Source organism: Gallinula chloropus (assembly GCF_964237585.1).
Source record: "Gallinula chloropus genome assembly, chromosome: 2".
In the NCBI taxonomy this organism is placed as follows: Eukaryota; Metazoa; Chordata; class Aves; order Gruiformes; family Rallidae; genus Gallinula; species Gallinula chloropus.
The window spans coordinates 102,213,354-102,229,439 of NC_140086.1; the positions used below are offsets into that span (position 1 = coordinate 102,213,354).

The following is a 16,086-nucleotide window of genomic DNA, read 5'->3' on the forward strand; positions in this document are numbered from 1 at the left end:
TGGGCTGATGGAGCAATGATCCCGTTCAGTGGCCTCAGACATGATTTTAGCGAGAAGGTGCTCTGCCTCCACAGGGCCCCGCTTGCCTGTCACTGTTCCTTACTGGATAAGTAGAGTATCCTGTTTATCAGCGTGGGTGCTGAATGAGGGGCTGTCCTTGCAGGGACAGCGTCCAGATGGTTTATCAAATGAGGACCCCACCTGAGCACTTAATCTCAGGTTTGTCAGGGTGGGTAGCTGCGTGGAGAACAAGACTCTACAGGCCCTTACAACCTTTGGAGGACAGAGGCCCTAGTCCAAAGCCCCGCAGATATTTGCAATATCAAGCCCTTTGTGAGGCGAGAGCCTCTTGCTACCCTGCCTCTGCAGGTTCTGTTAGCTTTCAGTACGGATTGTTTGAAACAAATGGCCCATTCCAGTTCCTGCAAAATGGTATTTGGAGCAATATGACTTGCGGAAAACCAGAGGTATGTCCCTGACTGTTCATCTGCCAACAAGTCATTGAATGTAGTCAGCATACAAGGTGATCGTGACCTTATGAAGGGTTCAATAATTTAGTAATTGTGTGCACCATAGACAGGCAATGGAAGGTTTTATGGTCTGGATCAAAGGATCTTTTGAAAATGTCAGGGTTCTGTTGATTTTTTGTGAGCTATTCAGAATTTCTATAAAAGTGTACTCATAATGAGAGACTGAAGAGTGTTGCAGCTGTTTGGGTCCATGCAATGAAATACGATACCTAGATGAGATTTCAGAAGAGTCTTTTGAAATGGATACATTTATATTTTCACACATGCAACCAATAAGCTATAGTTTAAAACTGTATTATAGGTACTTGAAGAAAAATGATTTTCAAAATCACTACTAATTGAAATGTGGAAGTTGTCAGGTTTATCCTCTTTTGCACACAGAGCAGGAAAGGGCATATAGTACTGTGCATTTCAGGAGGTGACACAGCATGCACACAGTTAATCTGTAACTCATTAGCAGTGTTTTTATCTAGAAATGGTTTGCATTTTGTTATTCATGTGCATGCCACTAAGTTATATGCTAGTTTTTATACTACAGCAGCGTGCAATAGAGAATGATTTAGCACTTATTTTCTCACCAAAGCTGCTAAGTGATTGATTTTTCAGGTTACATAGAGGTTAAGTCATAAAATTTATGAAAAAATGGTCAAAGTACTCCTTAGGCAATGGATACATCTGTGCGATCACAGAGACCAAGGAAACGGAGAGGCATGTCCTGCTAGTTGCTTTCCAGTTAATAAATCCAAAACAAAACAAGCTTTGTCTTGAATTTCAGTTGTTTACTTGTTTTGGCACCTACAGTCTTTAAAACCCTAAGAAAGGATTGAATAATAATTAAAAAAAAAAAAAGCTGAAAATACTACGAAGTCTCCTCATTTTCTGTTGTCTAAGTCAGGATGGGAACTAGTGGGATTGGGACCAAGCACTTAAGTAAAGTGTGTCTTATGCTATCAGGTGTGTGGTTAAATTTACCGAACAGCTGATTTCCAGAAATCTTGGAAGGAAATGTGCCACTGGCATCTTTCAGTGTTTCCTAGCTGTTCCCATATTTTGATATACTGTACTGAAATATTTTTCATGTGTGCATCTAAAATAGGGTTTATCAGCTTTCCAGCTCTTACCCTTCATCTAAATAAGCTTTTTTGGGCATTTACCTTTATAGTAAATAGAAATTGAGGGCTGGAAGAGTGAATCTTCTTATGGAGTTACTGATGCATAATATTAAATTGAAGTTCTGGTTTTATGAGTAAAAACTTGTATCTAAATGTAAATTTTTAAATTATTTTTTTATTTTTAAAATTTGATGTTAGTATAGTAATAGCTGTAACCTGTCCTGGAAGGAAGAAACGGATATTGCCTCCTCTAGATGTCTCTGTTTCTCTCCATTACGTACAGAGAGTTCAGGTGACTGTAACACTGGAACTTAATTCTGAGACAGCTAATATTAAGTGAGAAAAATTCTGTTATTAAGGTTCATGGGGTAGAACATTTTGACACTTTTAAATGCATAGTTACTATTTCTGAATAAATGGAACTACAAAAGTCACACACTAAATTCTCATAAAGAAAAACCATTATAGCTCAATCTTCTATTCAAACTCCCAAGACTCTGATACTGGAATAAATTGACTGGGTTTTTCAATATTGTCATAAAAGATTCACTTGAGAGAAACTTGCTTTTGTAGATTTATACAGAAATTCAAGTTTCATCTTCTCAGAAGTCCACCGAATGTTTTCTTTAATCTTAATGCAGTTTCCAAGAAGAGCACAAGAGGCAACCAGTCCATCTCTGGCAGTAGTGACTTGGAAGAGGTAGTAGTGAGTCTGTATGAAGAGTTGGATGTAACGTGGTCATAAGCACAGTTTTTGCAGTCAAAACATAAGGCGGTGATACTGTGTTATGTAGTTTATATGTGGTAGAATTTTCTATACTATGGACATAATAAAGAGGAAAAAAGGCAGGAACATTGACATCAGTGGCAACAAGGAAGGTACTGGATTGACTGCTCTGTCTTCTTTATTCCAGAATTCTAGCAGTGCTTCGAAGAACTCCTCTTTCAGTTGTGACAAAGGATCACGGCAAGTACTCCTTTCGTATTTTGTATAGTGGTATCACATAATGCTGTGGTGAGCTTAGGGCTTTTTATTTGTGCTTGTGGTTTCTGAGTTCAGCCTTCTACAAGACATTTACTGCTGTTAGGACATGCTAATAGGCATTTTTGCAGTCCTTTTCTGAGAAGACAACTGGACATGTTTGCTTATTTAATTTAATGACTGTAATCCTCGGATTCTATTAAGAAGGACAAGGTAAGGTGCCTAGTTTTGCCTTCAATATGGAAAAGAAGTAGTTAGAATAAACAGTATCTGTGGACTATGCTGTGAGATTAATTGCATTACATTTGTGTGTATTGCAGTTTGGGGTTGGGTTCTGAATGTATTTCAGTGTTACTCAAAACAGATTCAGATTTCTATCTGCAGTGTCATACAGGTGACAGGTGAATGTACCAATTTGTAAAGCATTTTTACAATTGTACAAAAAGAGAGATTTGTGCAGACATAAGTGCCCATATGTTTTCTGTTTAATTCCCAAATTTTTTGTACTAGTGTTTGTCAAAGTTGCTTATATTCATTTTACTGCTTTTCTATGTTACAGGTTGCAAAGATGTTTTCACTATAGTTTTGATGTGAAGAACTCTGATGTTTGACTAACTCAGTTTGTGTCCTGAACTGAATAACTTGAGCTCTGTAGGCATTCAATGAGTTGCAATTGCAATGACAATATTGGAAACATCAGATGCTTTACTGGTTGACTCCAGCTTGCAGTTTCTTATTATCAATATGCTATGTTTTTGGCTGCTTTGCTCTGAGCTACCATATCTCATTTCTTCACAGAAGTGCAGACTTTGACCACATCATGGAGGAAGGCTATGAACTTGACCTCACTTACATCACAGAGCGGATCATCGCTGTATCCTTCCCTGCTAGCTGCTCTGAGGAAACTTATCTCCACAACCTACAAGATGTAACCCGAATGCTCAAATCCAAACATGGAGATAATTACTTGGTATGTATATGTTGTATTTGGTGATACAACATCTTTTGCAGGAAGATCATGTGTAGGTCCACATGTACATTACAAACTAAAAGTCACTCCTCTAAAGCTTCTGTTTGGTCCACCTTTACAGTTTTCCAAGAAAGAGCAAGATTTTTCAGTAATGTTTTAAGCTGTTAAGCAAGGACAGATGTTAGATTGGTACCTGACCCTTTGCCTTCCCTTTGTCAGGAAGCCATAGACTGCGATGAGGTCTCCCTTCAGCCTCCTTTTCTCCAGGCTGAACGAACCAAGGGCCTTCAGCCTCTCCTCATAAGACTTCCCCTCCAGACCCTTTCACCCCCAGTCTATATGTGCAGCCATGCAGCCAGGGCTGCCCCTTCACAGGTGCAGAATCCAGCACTTGCTCTTGTTAAACTTCATGCTGCTGGTGCTTGCCCAGCTCTCTGATCTGTCCAGGTCTCTTTGCAAGGCTTCCCAATCCTCAATGGAGTCAACAGCTCCTCCAGTTTGGTGTCATATGCACCATCTAGTCCTTTGTCCAGGTCATTTATGAAAATGTTAAAAAGAACTGGGCCTAAAATGGAGCCCTGGGGAACCCCACTAGTGACTGGCTGCCAGCCAGATGTAACCCCATTTACCATCACCCTCTGGGCCTGGGCCAGTTGTACACCTAACACATTATTGTTTTGTCCAGCAGGATTCTCTGACACACAGTAGAAAGTGGCTAGTACAATAACAAGCTTTTATGTAAAATAAATAGCAAAGGACTTGTTCAATCATAGAATATGAATCATATAATCATACAGATTGTAAACAGACCCTTAAGATTATAGAGTCCGACCATTAGCCTAAGATTACTATATCCATCCCTAAACCATGTCCCTCAGCACTACATCTATACCTATATGCAACTTGAGGCCATTTCCTTTCATCTTCAGGTTATTACTATTCTATATTAATCATGAATCAAGAATCTCTGTATTAGAGAAATGAAAAAAATAAGATATAAAATATTCCATAATACAGGTACAAAATTTAAAGTGGCTGAGAAACAGTAGTGCATTGGTATATTTGCTTTCATGCAGCAAATTTTCGTTAACAGGTTCTTTCTGCATCACATGTTTATTTGAAAACCCAAATCTTTCATAGTAAGGAGGTTTAAAGGAGAGAATTCTTTTATTTCCTAATAAAATTGTCTTTTGGATACAAAGGAATGCATGTTATTCCAAGATTCTAAGGCTTGACTCAAAGGGAATATAGATTTTAAACCAGTACTTTCAAAATACAGAGTAAAAATATTGTTCAGAAAGTTTAAAAACCAGTTTAAATGACGCAATTGCCGTGTCGTCTGAAGCACTCAGTTTGGAAAAAAAATATCACTGTTACCTTTTTTGATCAACTGCATCAGTAATGTATTTGTTTTGATATTTTGTCTGGGTTTGCCATTCATTGCACTTGTGGGAGAGGAATAATGCTCAATTGTTTAGACATTTTTAGCTTTTAACAGAAAAAAAATCCATTATAAACTCACCCGTGTACTAGTTTGCTTTTATGCAAGTCTCTTAAAACTGAATGTTTTGGTGTTTAAACAGATGTATGGGGTTTTTTCACGATCTCTAACAGGGTTTGATGTATTGTTTATTACTTACTGTTGTCAAAGCAGTTCTCTTGAGGTTGATTTAGAGCAGTGTTGAGTGACTGACTGTATTTCTGTCTTCTGCTGTATTAGTGCTCTCCAGTTAACATCTTTGTAACTGAAAGGTAATCAAGTTATTTAAGGAGTAAAGTATTCTAAGTTAGCTCACTATTTAGAGAGGTATCTGCATAGGAGCATACAGAACAGCTGATGAACAGTAATTAATGTCCAAAGGAATACTGTCTGACAGGAAATACTGTTTTCTAAGTTCATGGTCACTTTTTTTAAAAATTAAAAATAACACACGGAACCAAATCCCACTGCTACAATTTATAAAACTATTTCAGTGGTTGCACTACAATCTTAGCATATATTCATTAGTAGTTTAGAGTAATATAACTGCTGTGTATTTTCTAGGTCTTGTATATGTAAATGATATGCCAATCCTTGTGTGTTGCTGTTGCTTTCCTAGTTGGAACTATTTGTTAATTTTAGCTTGTTTTGGCCACCTTCCTCTTTGCCCTGCTCTTTACTCAACACAAGGTTACCACTATTTTCAGCAATCAAGTTTGGTCCCACCTAGTAAAAGAATTTTGCCTGCCTGTTTTTCCATTTTCTTCTCCTTGGAATGGGCTGTAGGCTGGTGAATTGTTTCCCAGTCAGTACCTTCTGTTGTATGACCACAGTACTTCTTTTGCTTTCTGAAACTGCCAGTTACATGCTGTTTGTTTCTGTTCTTTGGCATGAGATTTTGTATTTCTGGTCATCTGATTAAGGAGCAAATGAAATCTAAGAGCTTTTAGTATCTTCATGAAGGTCTCTTCTACAACTGAAGGGTCCCGTAATTTTTGTTCTCTGGCATCGCTGAGCATTCAGCAGAAAAAAATTAATAGTACAAATTACTTCCCAGTTCAAGATTAAATGATACTTGAAGTGGGAGAAGGATGTTTCTTCTCTGATGGATTTCCCCTCACCTCCCACTTGTTTTATCTTAATTTTTATTCTTTAGGTATGGTCCTAAAATTTAGTGCAAAATTATTTAAATTTCATAGAACTATAAAGGCTAGTGATTCTCTTTATTGTACCAAAACATCAGAGAGTAGACTTAGGATATGCAAAAAATGAGATAAAAAGGATGTAGGTAATCTTCCACTGACACCTGTTTACAGCATATCTTGAAAGACTTCTGTGACCTCTTGTTTTATTGTTGTATGTAAAATATTGGTTCCTGTACATTTTGGTTTCTATTCTGTGCTGATAGAACTCCTGGAGTATTTTGGTTTAGTCTTTATAGCTTGATAAGGATTTAGGTACTTTGGCTTCTTTGAGTTTGCCTTCTGATCCAGCAGTGAAAAATACCCATAGTGAATAGGGCCATATCTTGACACACAGACATTTTAAACTGATCTTACATATGAATACAATAAGAAAGATGAATAAAAACTATTCTTAACAAATAGCACTTTTTTTTTTCCTGTGGAAAATTTTAGTTGATCTCTTACCATACCTTCAACAGTAATTTTTAGAATTCTGCACTGAGAAACACAGCTCTCCACTAAATTGTTTGGCAAATACTGAGATTCATAGAAAATGACAGATTTTTTTTTTGTGATTTAATTGTAAAAGACATTTCTGGGTTTGTTCCTGTTAAAGTACAGTTGGTATTTCTGGAAGGATCTTCCTGATACAAAATATTCTTTGATCACCATTTAGCTCTTTAGCAGATCTGTTTAAAGTGATAGAAATATATTGGAATACAAACTATGTTCATCATCATATGAAGGTGTTTTATGTTTTTTTGGGGGGTTGAGGTCAATAAAAGTGGTGTATACACTTCATGTGTGATTCCAGAACATTATGCAGCTTAAAATATAAGCTATTTTCTTGGCTATCTTGTTAATTTGGGGTTTTCTTCTTTGTCTGGGTGAATTTCTTGTTCAAAAAGAGCAGTTTTCCCTAAAGAAGGTATAATGTCTTCCTGCTTCCACTGTGGGATTGACGATGGGGTTGCACATTCAGCTGCTGTGAAATGATGTCGTTTCTTTAGCCTGTGCAGTTCTTGGCTTCTTTGCTGAGAGTCCTGGTGAGAGTGCTGGTTAATGCCAAGTGGAATGATACACTCTTAGAAAATGCTTCTTAAGTTGCCCATGGGTAGTAGTAAACATTCAAATGGACTTATCTCTCATACTTGCTGTTTTTCGTATTTCTGGTTTATTTATCCCATTGTGGCAATGTAACAAGACTTTTTAAATTATTATGAATGTCATCTATACTTATCTCATTGTGATGTAAGTAGCCACACTATGAAAGAGAATCTGCCTCAGTAGCATTGTTTCAGTTGTGGAGTATTGATATTTTAGCTTTTCTGTTACTGATTGATTCTGATTTAAAATAAGTACTTCCTAATGAAAGAGATATATTTGTATACACAGCTTCATTTTTTTTATTTTTATTTTTGTTCATTTAGCAGTTTGTCTCCCTGACTGTTCCTTATTAATCACTAAGTGTATGATAGCTTGCCATCTAATGGGTTAATAGAAGAGTTGGGAGATCTCACAGGCTTAGCTATAGTTAAATAGCTGTGCCATATATTCTGTGTGAAGTTTAGACAGACCAATATTTTGTCAGGTACTCACATTCAAATATATATGGCTATTCCATCCTCACAGGCTTTTCTTTGTTAATTCTTATGCTATGCAGTTATATTGCATGGTGTCCAGGTCTCTCTGACTAAAACATACCCATCTGAAATAAATTAAGCATAGCAGAATTTTAATTGTCCCTTTTCAAAATGTGCATTTAATTTCATCTTTAGTTTCATTGTATAATGACTGAATACCTAAAATATGCTTACTAGTGCTTCCTGACTTCCAATGTTAATTTAGATTAATAAAGCAGTAGGCAAACCTGAAGCCTTACCACTGTAGCTTCATGTAATTATCATGGGTTTCAAAACCAGCTGTTTGCTACACAGATTATGAAGTCTTGATTGTTGATGTATTTTTTTTCCTCCCTGGACAGGTGTTAAACCTCTCTGAGAAGAGATATGACCTTGCCAAGCTTAATCCAAAGGTATGGTTGGCTTCCGTAACACACCTCTCTTTCTAGTGTTAAATACAACTTAATTGGCCAGATAAGCCCTGAAGCTAGACAACTGTTGATGGGCGCAGTAAGAGAACAACTTCTGAAAGATGATAATAAGCCCCACATGGATCCCCCTTTTTCCCCCCCAAGTTCTGTTTTGTGTGTGATTTACATAGCTGTTCCTGTTGTTTTCTTGGACTTTGCACAAAGGCACTGAGTCCCTTTGTGACTGTGGAAAAAATCCTTTTGAGTGTTATAAATTTTACTCCAAGTGTACTTTCTTTGTGCAGTCACAGAATGCCAAGGGTTGTATACTGTAATGTACAGTCTGGTAGCTGAAGCTACAGAACTCAGTTCAGATGCAGACTTCCCTTTTGTACTATTTCACAGTTGATTCTCTCCACAACAGGCACATAAGGGAGGCAGCTAGTGACGACTGTCTCCTGTTCCTCCTCACCAGTTGTTGTATTTGTTATAGAAAATGATATGCAGGTACCCTTCAGTAGCTGTTACAAGGCTAGAAGGCTAATGTATATTTATATCAGTAGATTTACAAGGATATGTGCTACCTGAGGAAAATATTAAAAGAACTCTTAATTTTGACATTTTGAATGTTTTACTGAACATGAAGGATTTAAGTTGCTCATGGTTACTGGCTCTGTTAGAGTTCAATGTACATATAATAATAGGTTGAGTAAACAGAATTATGCAGTGACTAAAGTTGAATAGGAAATATGAACAAGATTTTGAGATGTCACAATCATTGCACATGAAGGAAATAAATAAATTTTAAATGTCACAAAATACTGGACTAGGCAACTTAACAGTCTTTGTTCTAATTTTGAGCTTCTAAATATTTCACTGTTATAAATGCCTGATTTTCTAATTGATATTTCTTTAAGAAACCAAGCTGTTCAGAAATGTCATTTATAAGTGATTGGTGGGTGTTGGGGGGAGTTGTTTGTTAATTAATAGAAGTATTAATATCTCAAAAAAACTGAGCAAATCCCGTCTTGCCCATAAGAGACCTGTAAGCATACTTCAGTTACATCATGGAATTTGAATGAGATGATTAAACTATTTGAAACCCTATTTTAATATATAGCATTAGGCTCAAGGTATCTCTTGTGAATGTTACTTCTTTAATTTCAGATTATGGATGTGGGCTGGCCTGATCTCCATGCTCCGCCTCTTGATAAGGTGTGCACCATCTGCAAAGTTATGGAGTCATGGCTGAACAATGATCCCCAGCATGTGGTGGTGATCCACTGTAAAGTAAGTGAGCTTTGTGCAATACATATTGCCTGTCAGTTTCAAAAACCTTGTCTTTTGAAAAATAAAAAGTTTGATCTGTTTTCGGTGTTGTCAACAGTGTGCCACATCTTCAGTTAATTTAAGTAAGCTTAAATCCAGTGGCCTTGCATGCTTGTTATATATTGCTTTTTATGATAACTAAGGTTCTAGCCTCTGCTCTGGGTATTGCATGCAGTGATGTTAGTTCTTTTCCTTCAAAGATCAGAACTACTTCTGTGAGCATATTTGGAAGCTTGAGGATTTTCCTGCTCAGTAGCAAACTCTTTAGAACCTCTTCATGTACAGTCCTACTCACTGATTTTCTTGTAGTATAAGGATAGGCAACGTATCCCAGGTCATCCCTTTAGACTGTCATATGTTTGCAGGAAATGAGGGCATTGAGTATCTCCTGGATACCTTTGACTGGTTCTAACTGCTAACATAATTGCACTGCCTTACAGCAAAGCCACTGTTGTGCAGTGTTACTTCTTGCTTGCTCACAGTGAAGAGGAGTAAAGAGAAACCGTAATTAAATAAAGACAAAATTAATTCAGAACTGAGTTGGTAGCTGTGCTGGTGACACTTGAGGCAAATCTGTCTCTCTGGCATATGTTACTCTAAATAGAATGAAGATGATGGGTCCAAAACTTACCTTGAAGTCAGGTTGTGTAGTTCCCAGTCCTTAGTATGCTTGCAGGCAGAATGCAATGATCATAGGAAACGGTATTGAATTGTTACTAGCTGCGGGACTGCAGCCAGGAGAATGGCCCATACCTGAGACAAAAGAAAAGGGGGCAAAGTGTTCCTAGGTATTTTGTATACACATACGTAGTGCATATTGCTGATCAGTGTGTTTTGGTAATGACTTTAAGGCTTTCATCCATGAAGACAGAAACAGCTACTTCTATCAGTGAGGGACTGACACTGTTTTGGAATCTCTGAGAATTACTGCTTTGAAAATTGTACTGAATTTGTCATGTAAATAATTTTATAAGATTTTGGAACATGTTTTATATTATCCTTAGGAAAATAAGTAGTAATTGTTACAAATCTCAGGTGCAGAGGAGGTGAAAATGCCCAAACCTGTTGGAGACTCATATGCATTCCAAAATAGGTATTTATAGTATTTCATGCCAGAAATTGCAACATTGCCTAGACTTGTCTTGAATGATCTCTGGGAAAAGAAATACAAAAATAGTTAATACAATGTTCCTACTACTGGTCAAGTTGCTTCTTGGGTTTTTTTATGTTTTGTTTTGTTTTTAAATAATTTTCCCTCAGTCTGTGAGACTGACAGGCATATGCATGGAAATCCTACTTAGTGGGGTTTTTTTATGTCACTTTTCAGCCAGCTTGCATAGAATTGCTGCTGCCCATGGTTACTACTTTTCCAAGAACACAGGAGATGCATGAACAGAAGGAATCTCCAAATCTCCTGTATTAAAGTTTTTTTTAGTATGGGTCTTACACAAAATAATGCCTAGTAATGTAATAAATAAGTTATCATTCCCTTTTTCCTAATGCAGGGAGGAAAAGGAAGGATAGGTGTAGTCATATCATCATATATGCATTTCACCAATGTTTCTGCAAGGTAAGTTGTGAATAATGCATATTGTGTATGTTTTACAATTAAGGAAACATCAGAAAAAGATGCCTTTTAATTGTATTACTGTTTGCCAGCTTACTGTTTGTCAGTTAAGGTTTGTCAGGTTTTCTTCTCAAAGAGTCTTGGAGCATGCCTTAGAACAGCCTGCTTTCATGATGAAGTTTTCTTATGGTCCTGCTTTCAGCAGGGGGTTGGGCTAGATGAAACCCTGAGGTCCCATCTAATCTGAGGTATTCATTGATTCTACAGGCAGATTCTCTAAAGACTTTTTCAAGATGAATGAAGAAACTTCAAAATAGTACACTGTAACCTCACAGAGGCAGAAATTACTGCAGGTGCTGCTGTTGAGGGTGTCAGCTGCTGTGTGAGAAGCAATACTTGGAAGACTTTGTGGGTGTTCACACTAAATAAACTTCCTAATTGTCTATGTGGACATGCCAAAAAAATCTAGGCTTAGTGAAAAGGCCTCATGATGCAAACCATTTTTGGCTATATGTTATAAATACCTGATTTTCTCATTTAGGAAGGAATAATGTGCCATCAGATTTAATGAGCTCAAATAGCTCTTTGTAATAGTTGGTCAACTCCGGTTGTATAAGTAAAGTTGGGTGACTAGGAGAAGTTTTGGGTCAAGGATACTCTAGGCACACACTATGTAATCTTCAACATCATGGAAAAAAAGTATGGCTTCACAGCCAGATTCAGCACCCTGTCAAGAAAATGAGTAACTTCCAATTAATTTTTGGAAAAAGTATAAATTCTATTTTTAGCTTGATACGCATATGTATACTTTGCGCAGGTTGTTTTTCCTCTGAACTAATTTAGCTTGAACTAGATGTGGAATTTAAAATTTGAGATTCTTTGGGCTAATTATTTGAAACATATGCTTTTTCTAATGTCCAATGTCAACTACATCTGTTAAGAGACACATTATTTTTATCTGACATAGATACAACAGAATCAGTGTAGCATATTACTTGGAATATGTGATTAACAGCATTCTTACTGCTTTTTGCCATTTCTGTTTCTTTTTTCTATACCTTCTTGTCGTCTTCCACACAGATGCAAAAGACTTGAATCAGAGCCATTCTAGATAAAGAGCAGAAAAAAACCCATGTTTTTCTAAGTATTCTGCTCCTTAATGGTGCATTTGAAGTGGGTTTTGGATGCACAACATTTCTTTTTCAGATGACACATTATTTTTAATGTTCTCTTCCTTGGTGGCTCAGGGCACAGGAAACAAAGACTGTTTGAATTATTTGGCTGATTAAATGATCTTCTAGCCTTCTTTTGCACCTCAGGTACTGTACTGCAGTCAGAGCTAGGCAGTAGTTTTCATCTCCATGATGTTGCTGCTGCTTTTTAAAAAAGAGAATAAATTTGTATTTCACAGAGAGAGCTCCTCAGTGTCACTCTCAGGACATTATGGCAAGTATCCTTCTTTTGCAGTCTGAGCTGCTTGGCTTTGCTGAAATTTATTGCATTATGACTTTAACATATTCACAGTGGAAATATGCAGTCTGGTTAATTGAATGAGGGAGAAGGTGCTTTGCCTCCAGAAGGAAACTGACTTAAGGTGTGGAATGAGAAGGTGTCAGTGGCAATAACATTCTTGTCTGATCTGTGAATGCCAGAGTTGCCAATTAGGGGCTTCTTTCTTTTCCTTTTCTTTCCAAATATTTTGGCATATTTCAAGCAGTAACCTGCTGCATTTCCAAGATAACCTGAACTGGAATAACATGGTATCTGTGTCTCTGTTTTGACAGTGCTGATCAGGCTCTAGACAGATTTGCTATGAAGAAATTCTTTGATGATAAAGTTTCAGCTTTAATGCAGCCATCCCAAAGAAGGTATTTGCTTCTAATTCATACCAATAAGAAATGGCATTGTTATCTCCTGCCCCATCCCTTACTCCCTCCCCTGCTGTGTGAAGGCTATTTCCACAAGATTCTTTCAGTGTTTCACGAACTCTCAGCACTTTATCTTATATTAATATTCCTTGACTGATAAGATCTCTCCTTCAGTTCCTGCACAGAGGCAAAGGTAGATGACACCTTTTGTACCACACTGTAATCTACATGTTTTCTTACTGCACTGTTTGTTAACAGTCTGTTTCTTGGTTACAATGAGTTAATAATAAATTCATATTTCTGTGTCATAGATGATGTGTGGAATGTTCCTTGATTAATTAAAGTTAATAAAGATCTTATTACCGCTTGTTTGGAGGATCTGTAGATTATGTGTGTGGATAACAGTAAACGTTTGCCAAAGCATGCATGCATTGTCTTATTTGGATGTCTTGCCATTTCAGTCTGTCTGCATGCATAATGTTGAGTTAGGACTCAGGGTAAGCAGTCTGAAAAGTGAATTGTTCTGGGGTTTGCTATTAACATCCCCCTCTACCCCCTCCCCCCCCCACCTTTTATGCTTGCATGTATGTGTATTGCATTTTAATAATAAGGATTTGAGAGTGGTACCTACCAGATAGAGAACTGTGAACCACAGGAGCAAAAGGAAATAAATGTTCTGAATCTTCACATCAAGAATCCGTATGCTGAAGGTGTTTGCCCATGAGGGCTGGGGGATCAGGGCAGCTTTTACAACCATGTTGACAGGAAGCTTCAGTAGCTGCTAATTTATGTGATCTGTATGTGAGTACTAAAGCTAGAGATTAAATACGTCTAAATGGTGGTAGCTGCACTTCCTACCCTCTTCAGGGACATTTGCTTATTTCTTCTGGGGGATGGGGGAAAGAAATCTCTGGGAGATTCACCTTCTCTAAGTGGTGGAATTAGGATCTTGGCTCAACAGTACTGAACTTGAGCTGCCTTTACCGTCTTCCAGAGATGTTCACACACAGGTACTTTGGAGTGTCACTTCCCAGGAGAACAGAGGATGTTCTCCAAACCTGCTGTCAGAACTGTTTTTTGAACCTGACCTTTCCTGCCTTTGCCTGGCCTAGCAGTGGCTGCTAATCCTGCTGCAGTGAAAGGAAAACCAACTGTGCAATGCTTGTGGGTAATTTCATAAGCCTTTTTGATCCATTAGTGGCCTGAATCACATTTTTTAATGTGCTTTTTTATTGGAAACCATTATTGAATAATTAATTAGTGATGTCCTTGTTAAAAATCCAGTTAATATATAAACAGGTATAATTTAGGTGAATATCAAAATGATAGAATTTGAAAATAGCACTTGCAGGTTTGTCTGTCTGACTAAGTGCAGATACAGACCCTTCATGTTAAATTTTTTCTCATAAATCTCCAGGAACACACTTCTCAAAAATAAGCCAACTGCCAATAAGCCTTTTAAATATGCTACCCAGAGAAATGTGTTTCAAAAATTCAGTCAAATTTTTGGAATAATTAAAACTGGGTAGTGATAGAAAATATTTAGAGTGAAAGGTCACTGACCAAATACTTTACTGCACAGTTTTTTGTTGTGTAATCATGACAATTTGTGATTTTGTGCTGTTGATGTACCAAATATTTTCAGAAAGGATGAAGGAGGAAAACAAAAAGTCATCTTTTCTGAACATTTCAAAATAAAATTATATTTCCTAGCTGTCCATAAAATGAAACCTGTTTTAAACCACCACAAAGCCCCATTCTGGGTTAGTAAAGCTGCTGTTGAGTGGGATAGCTTTAGTTGTGTGTTACCAGGAATATGCAATAATGGATGGGTTAATGACATCTTTTTGTAAAAGGGGAGAAAGACATGATTTTCTCTTTTCTCGATATTCCTGAGACTGAAGTTAAATGAAGGTCATGTCATGGGCACAGAAGAAAAAGGGACTCAAAGCCAGTAGAAAATTAACAGAAACAGATTTCCCTTGGTTATTTAGGAGATAGAAGGAATTTAGCACACATTGCAGTGATGTTGACTTGCATTTACTTGCTTATGAGCTTGTGACCAAACCACGTATTAAACAGTAGAAGTACGGTGATTTTTGCATTCCTATGGTAGTATTCCTTTAGTGCTGAATACAGTCACTTCTCATTTTGAAGATGTATTTTGCCTGCATTGCCTTAATGCTAGGATTTCTGACAAGGGCTCTTGCAGGCACTAATTGCTCTTAGAGTGGGACCCTTGTTGTGCTGCTGTGAAAGCCAATTGAGACCTTTGATTTGAACTAGAAATGTGTACTAAAATGATTGACTTTACTATCTCTGCTAGGTCATTTCTTAGAGTAGTGATGTAAATAACTAAAATGAAGACATCAGTAATAGAAATGTAACATCCATGGATGTAATAAAGTGGTAAACTGAAGTGTCTTTTCACACTATTTTTGAAGATTATTCTTTTGGAGTAATGTCACAATGCTGTTCATTATCTGTGGTCTAGAAATGTTAATGTGCAAAGAAAGTATGTCCTTGATACAACTGTATTGCTGGTTTGATTTCATGCAGATAAATCTTGCATTTTTTAGATACGTGCAATTCTTAAGTGGCCTTCTGTCTGGATCTGTGAAAATGAATGCAACCCCTCTTTTCCTGCACTATGTTATCCTTCATGGCATTCCAACCTTTGATGCTGGGGGAGGTAAACTACCAAACTCTTTCATTCTAAATGTAGGCTCAAAGACTTGTTTCATTTTGGAGCTTTTTAGAAAGCCTGCATGAATCTCAAAGTACAGCTGATGCTCTTCAATATCAGTTCAGATATTCCCAGTAAAAGAACCAGATGAGAAGTATCCTTAAAGTAAAAATTGCAGTAGGTGAAATAAAATTCTTCTCATTTGTTAAATGAAGAGTTGATGCTGTTCATGTCTGCCTAGTTTCTGAACACTTGTGATCCCTGTCCCAGCAAAAGAGCTGAGAACCTGGTCAGGTTTCACAGTCATTTCTTCCATGTTTAGGAAACATAATTATAAATATAACCA

At 37.1% G+C, this 16,086-nt stretch overlaps 1 protein-coding gene across 1 annotated transcript in view; it reads left to right on the forward strand.

Annotated features, from left to right (window-relative positions):
* The first annotated feature begins 3,422 nt into the window (after positions 1-3,422).
* Positions 3,423-16,086, forward strand: part of TNS3 (tensin 3) — a 101,464-nt gene continuing 88,800 nt past the window's right edge. Inside the window, exons 1-6 of the mRNA XM_084279904.1 lie at positions 3,423-3,594; positions 8,243-8,293; positions 9,458-9,580; positions 11,125-11,189; positions 12,971-13,054; positions 15,634-15,746. Coding sequence (XP_084136030.1) covers positions 3,445-3,594; positions 8,243-8,293; positions 9,458-9,580; positions 11,125-11,189; positions 12,971-13,054; positions 15,634-15,746 — 586 coding nt within the window. The 5' untranslated portion in view covers positions 3,423-3,444. The remainder of the gene's footprint in view (positions 3,595-8,242; positions 8,294-9,457; positions 9,581-11,124; positions 11,190-12,970; positions 13,055-15,633; positions 15,747-16,086) is intronic.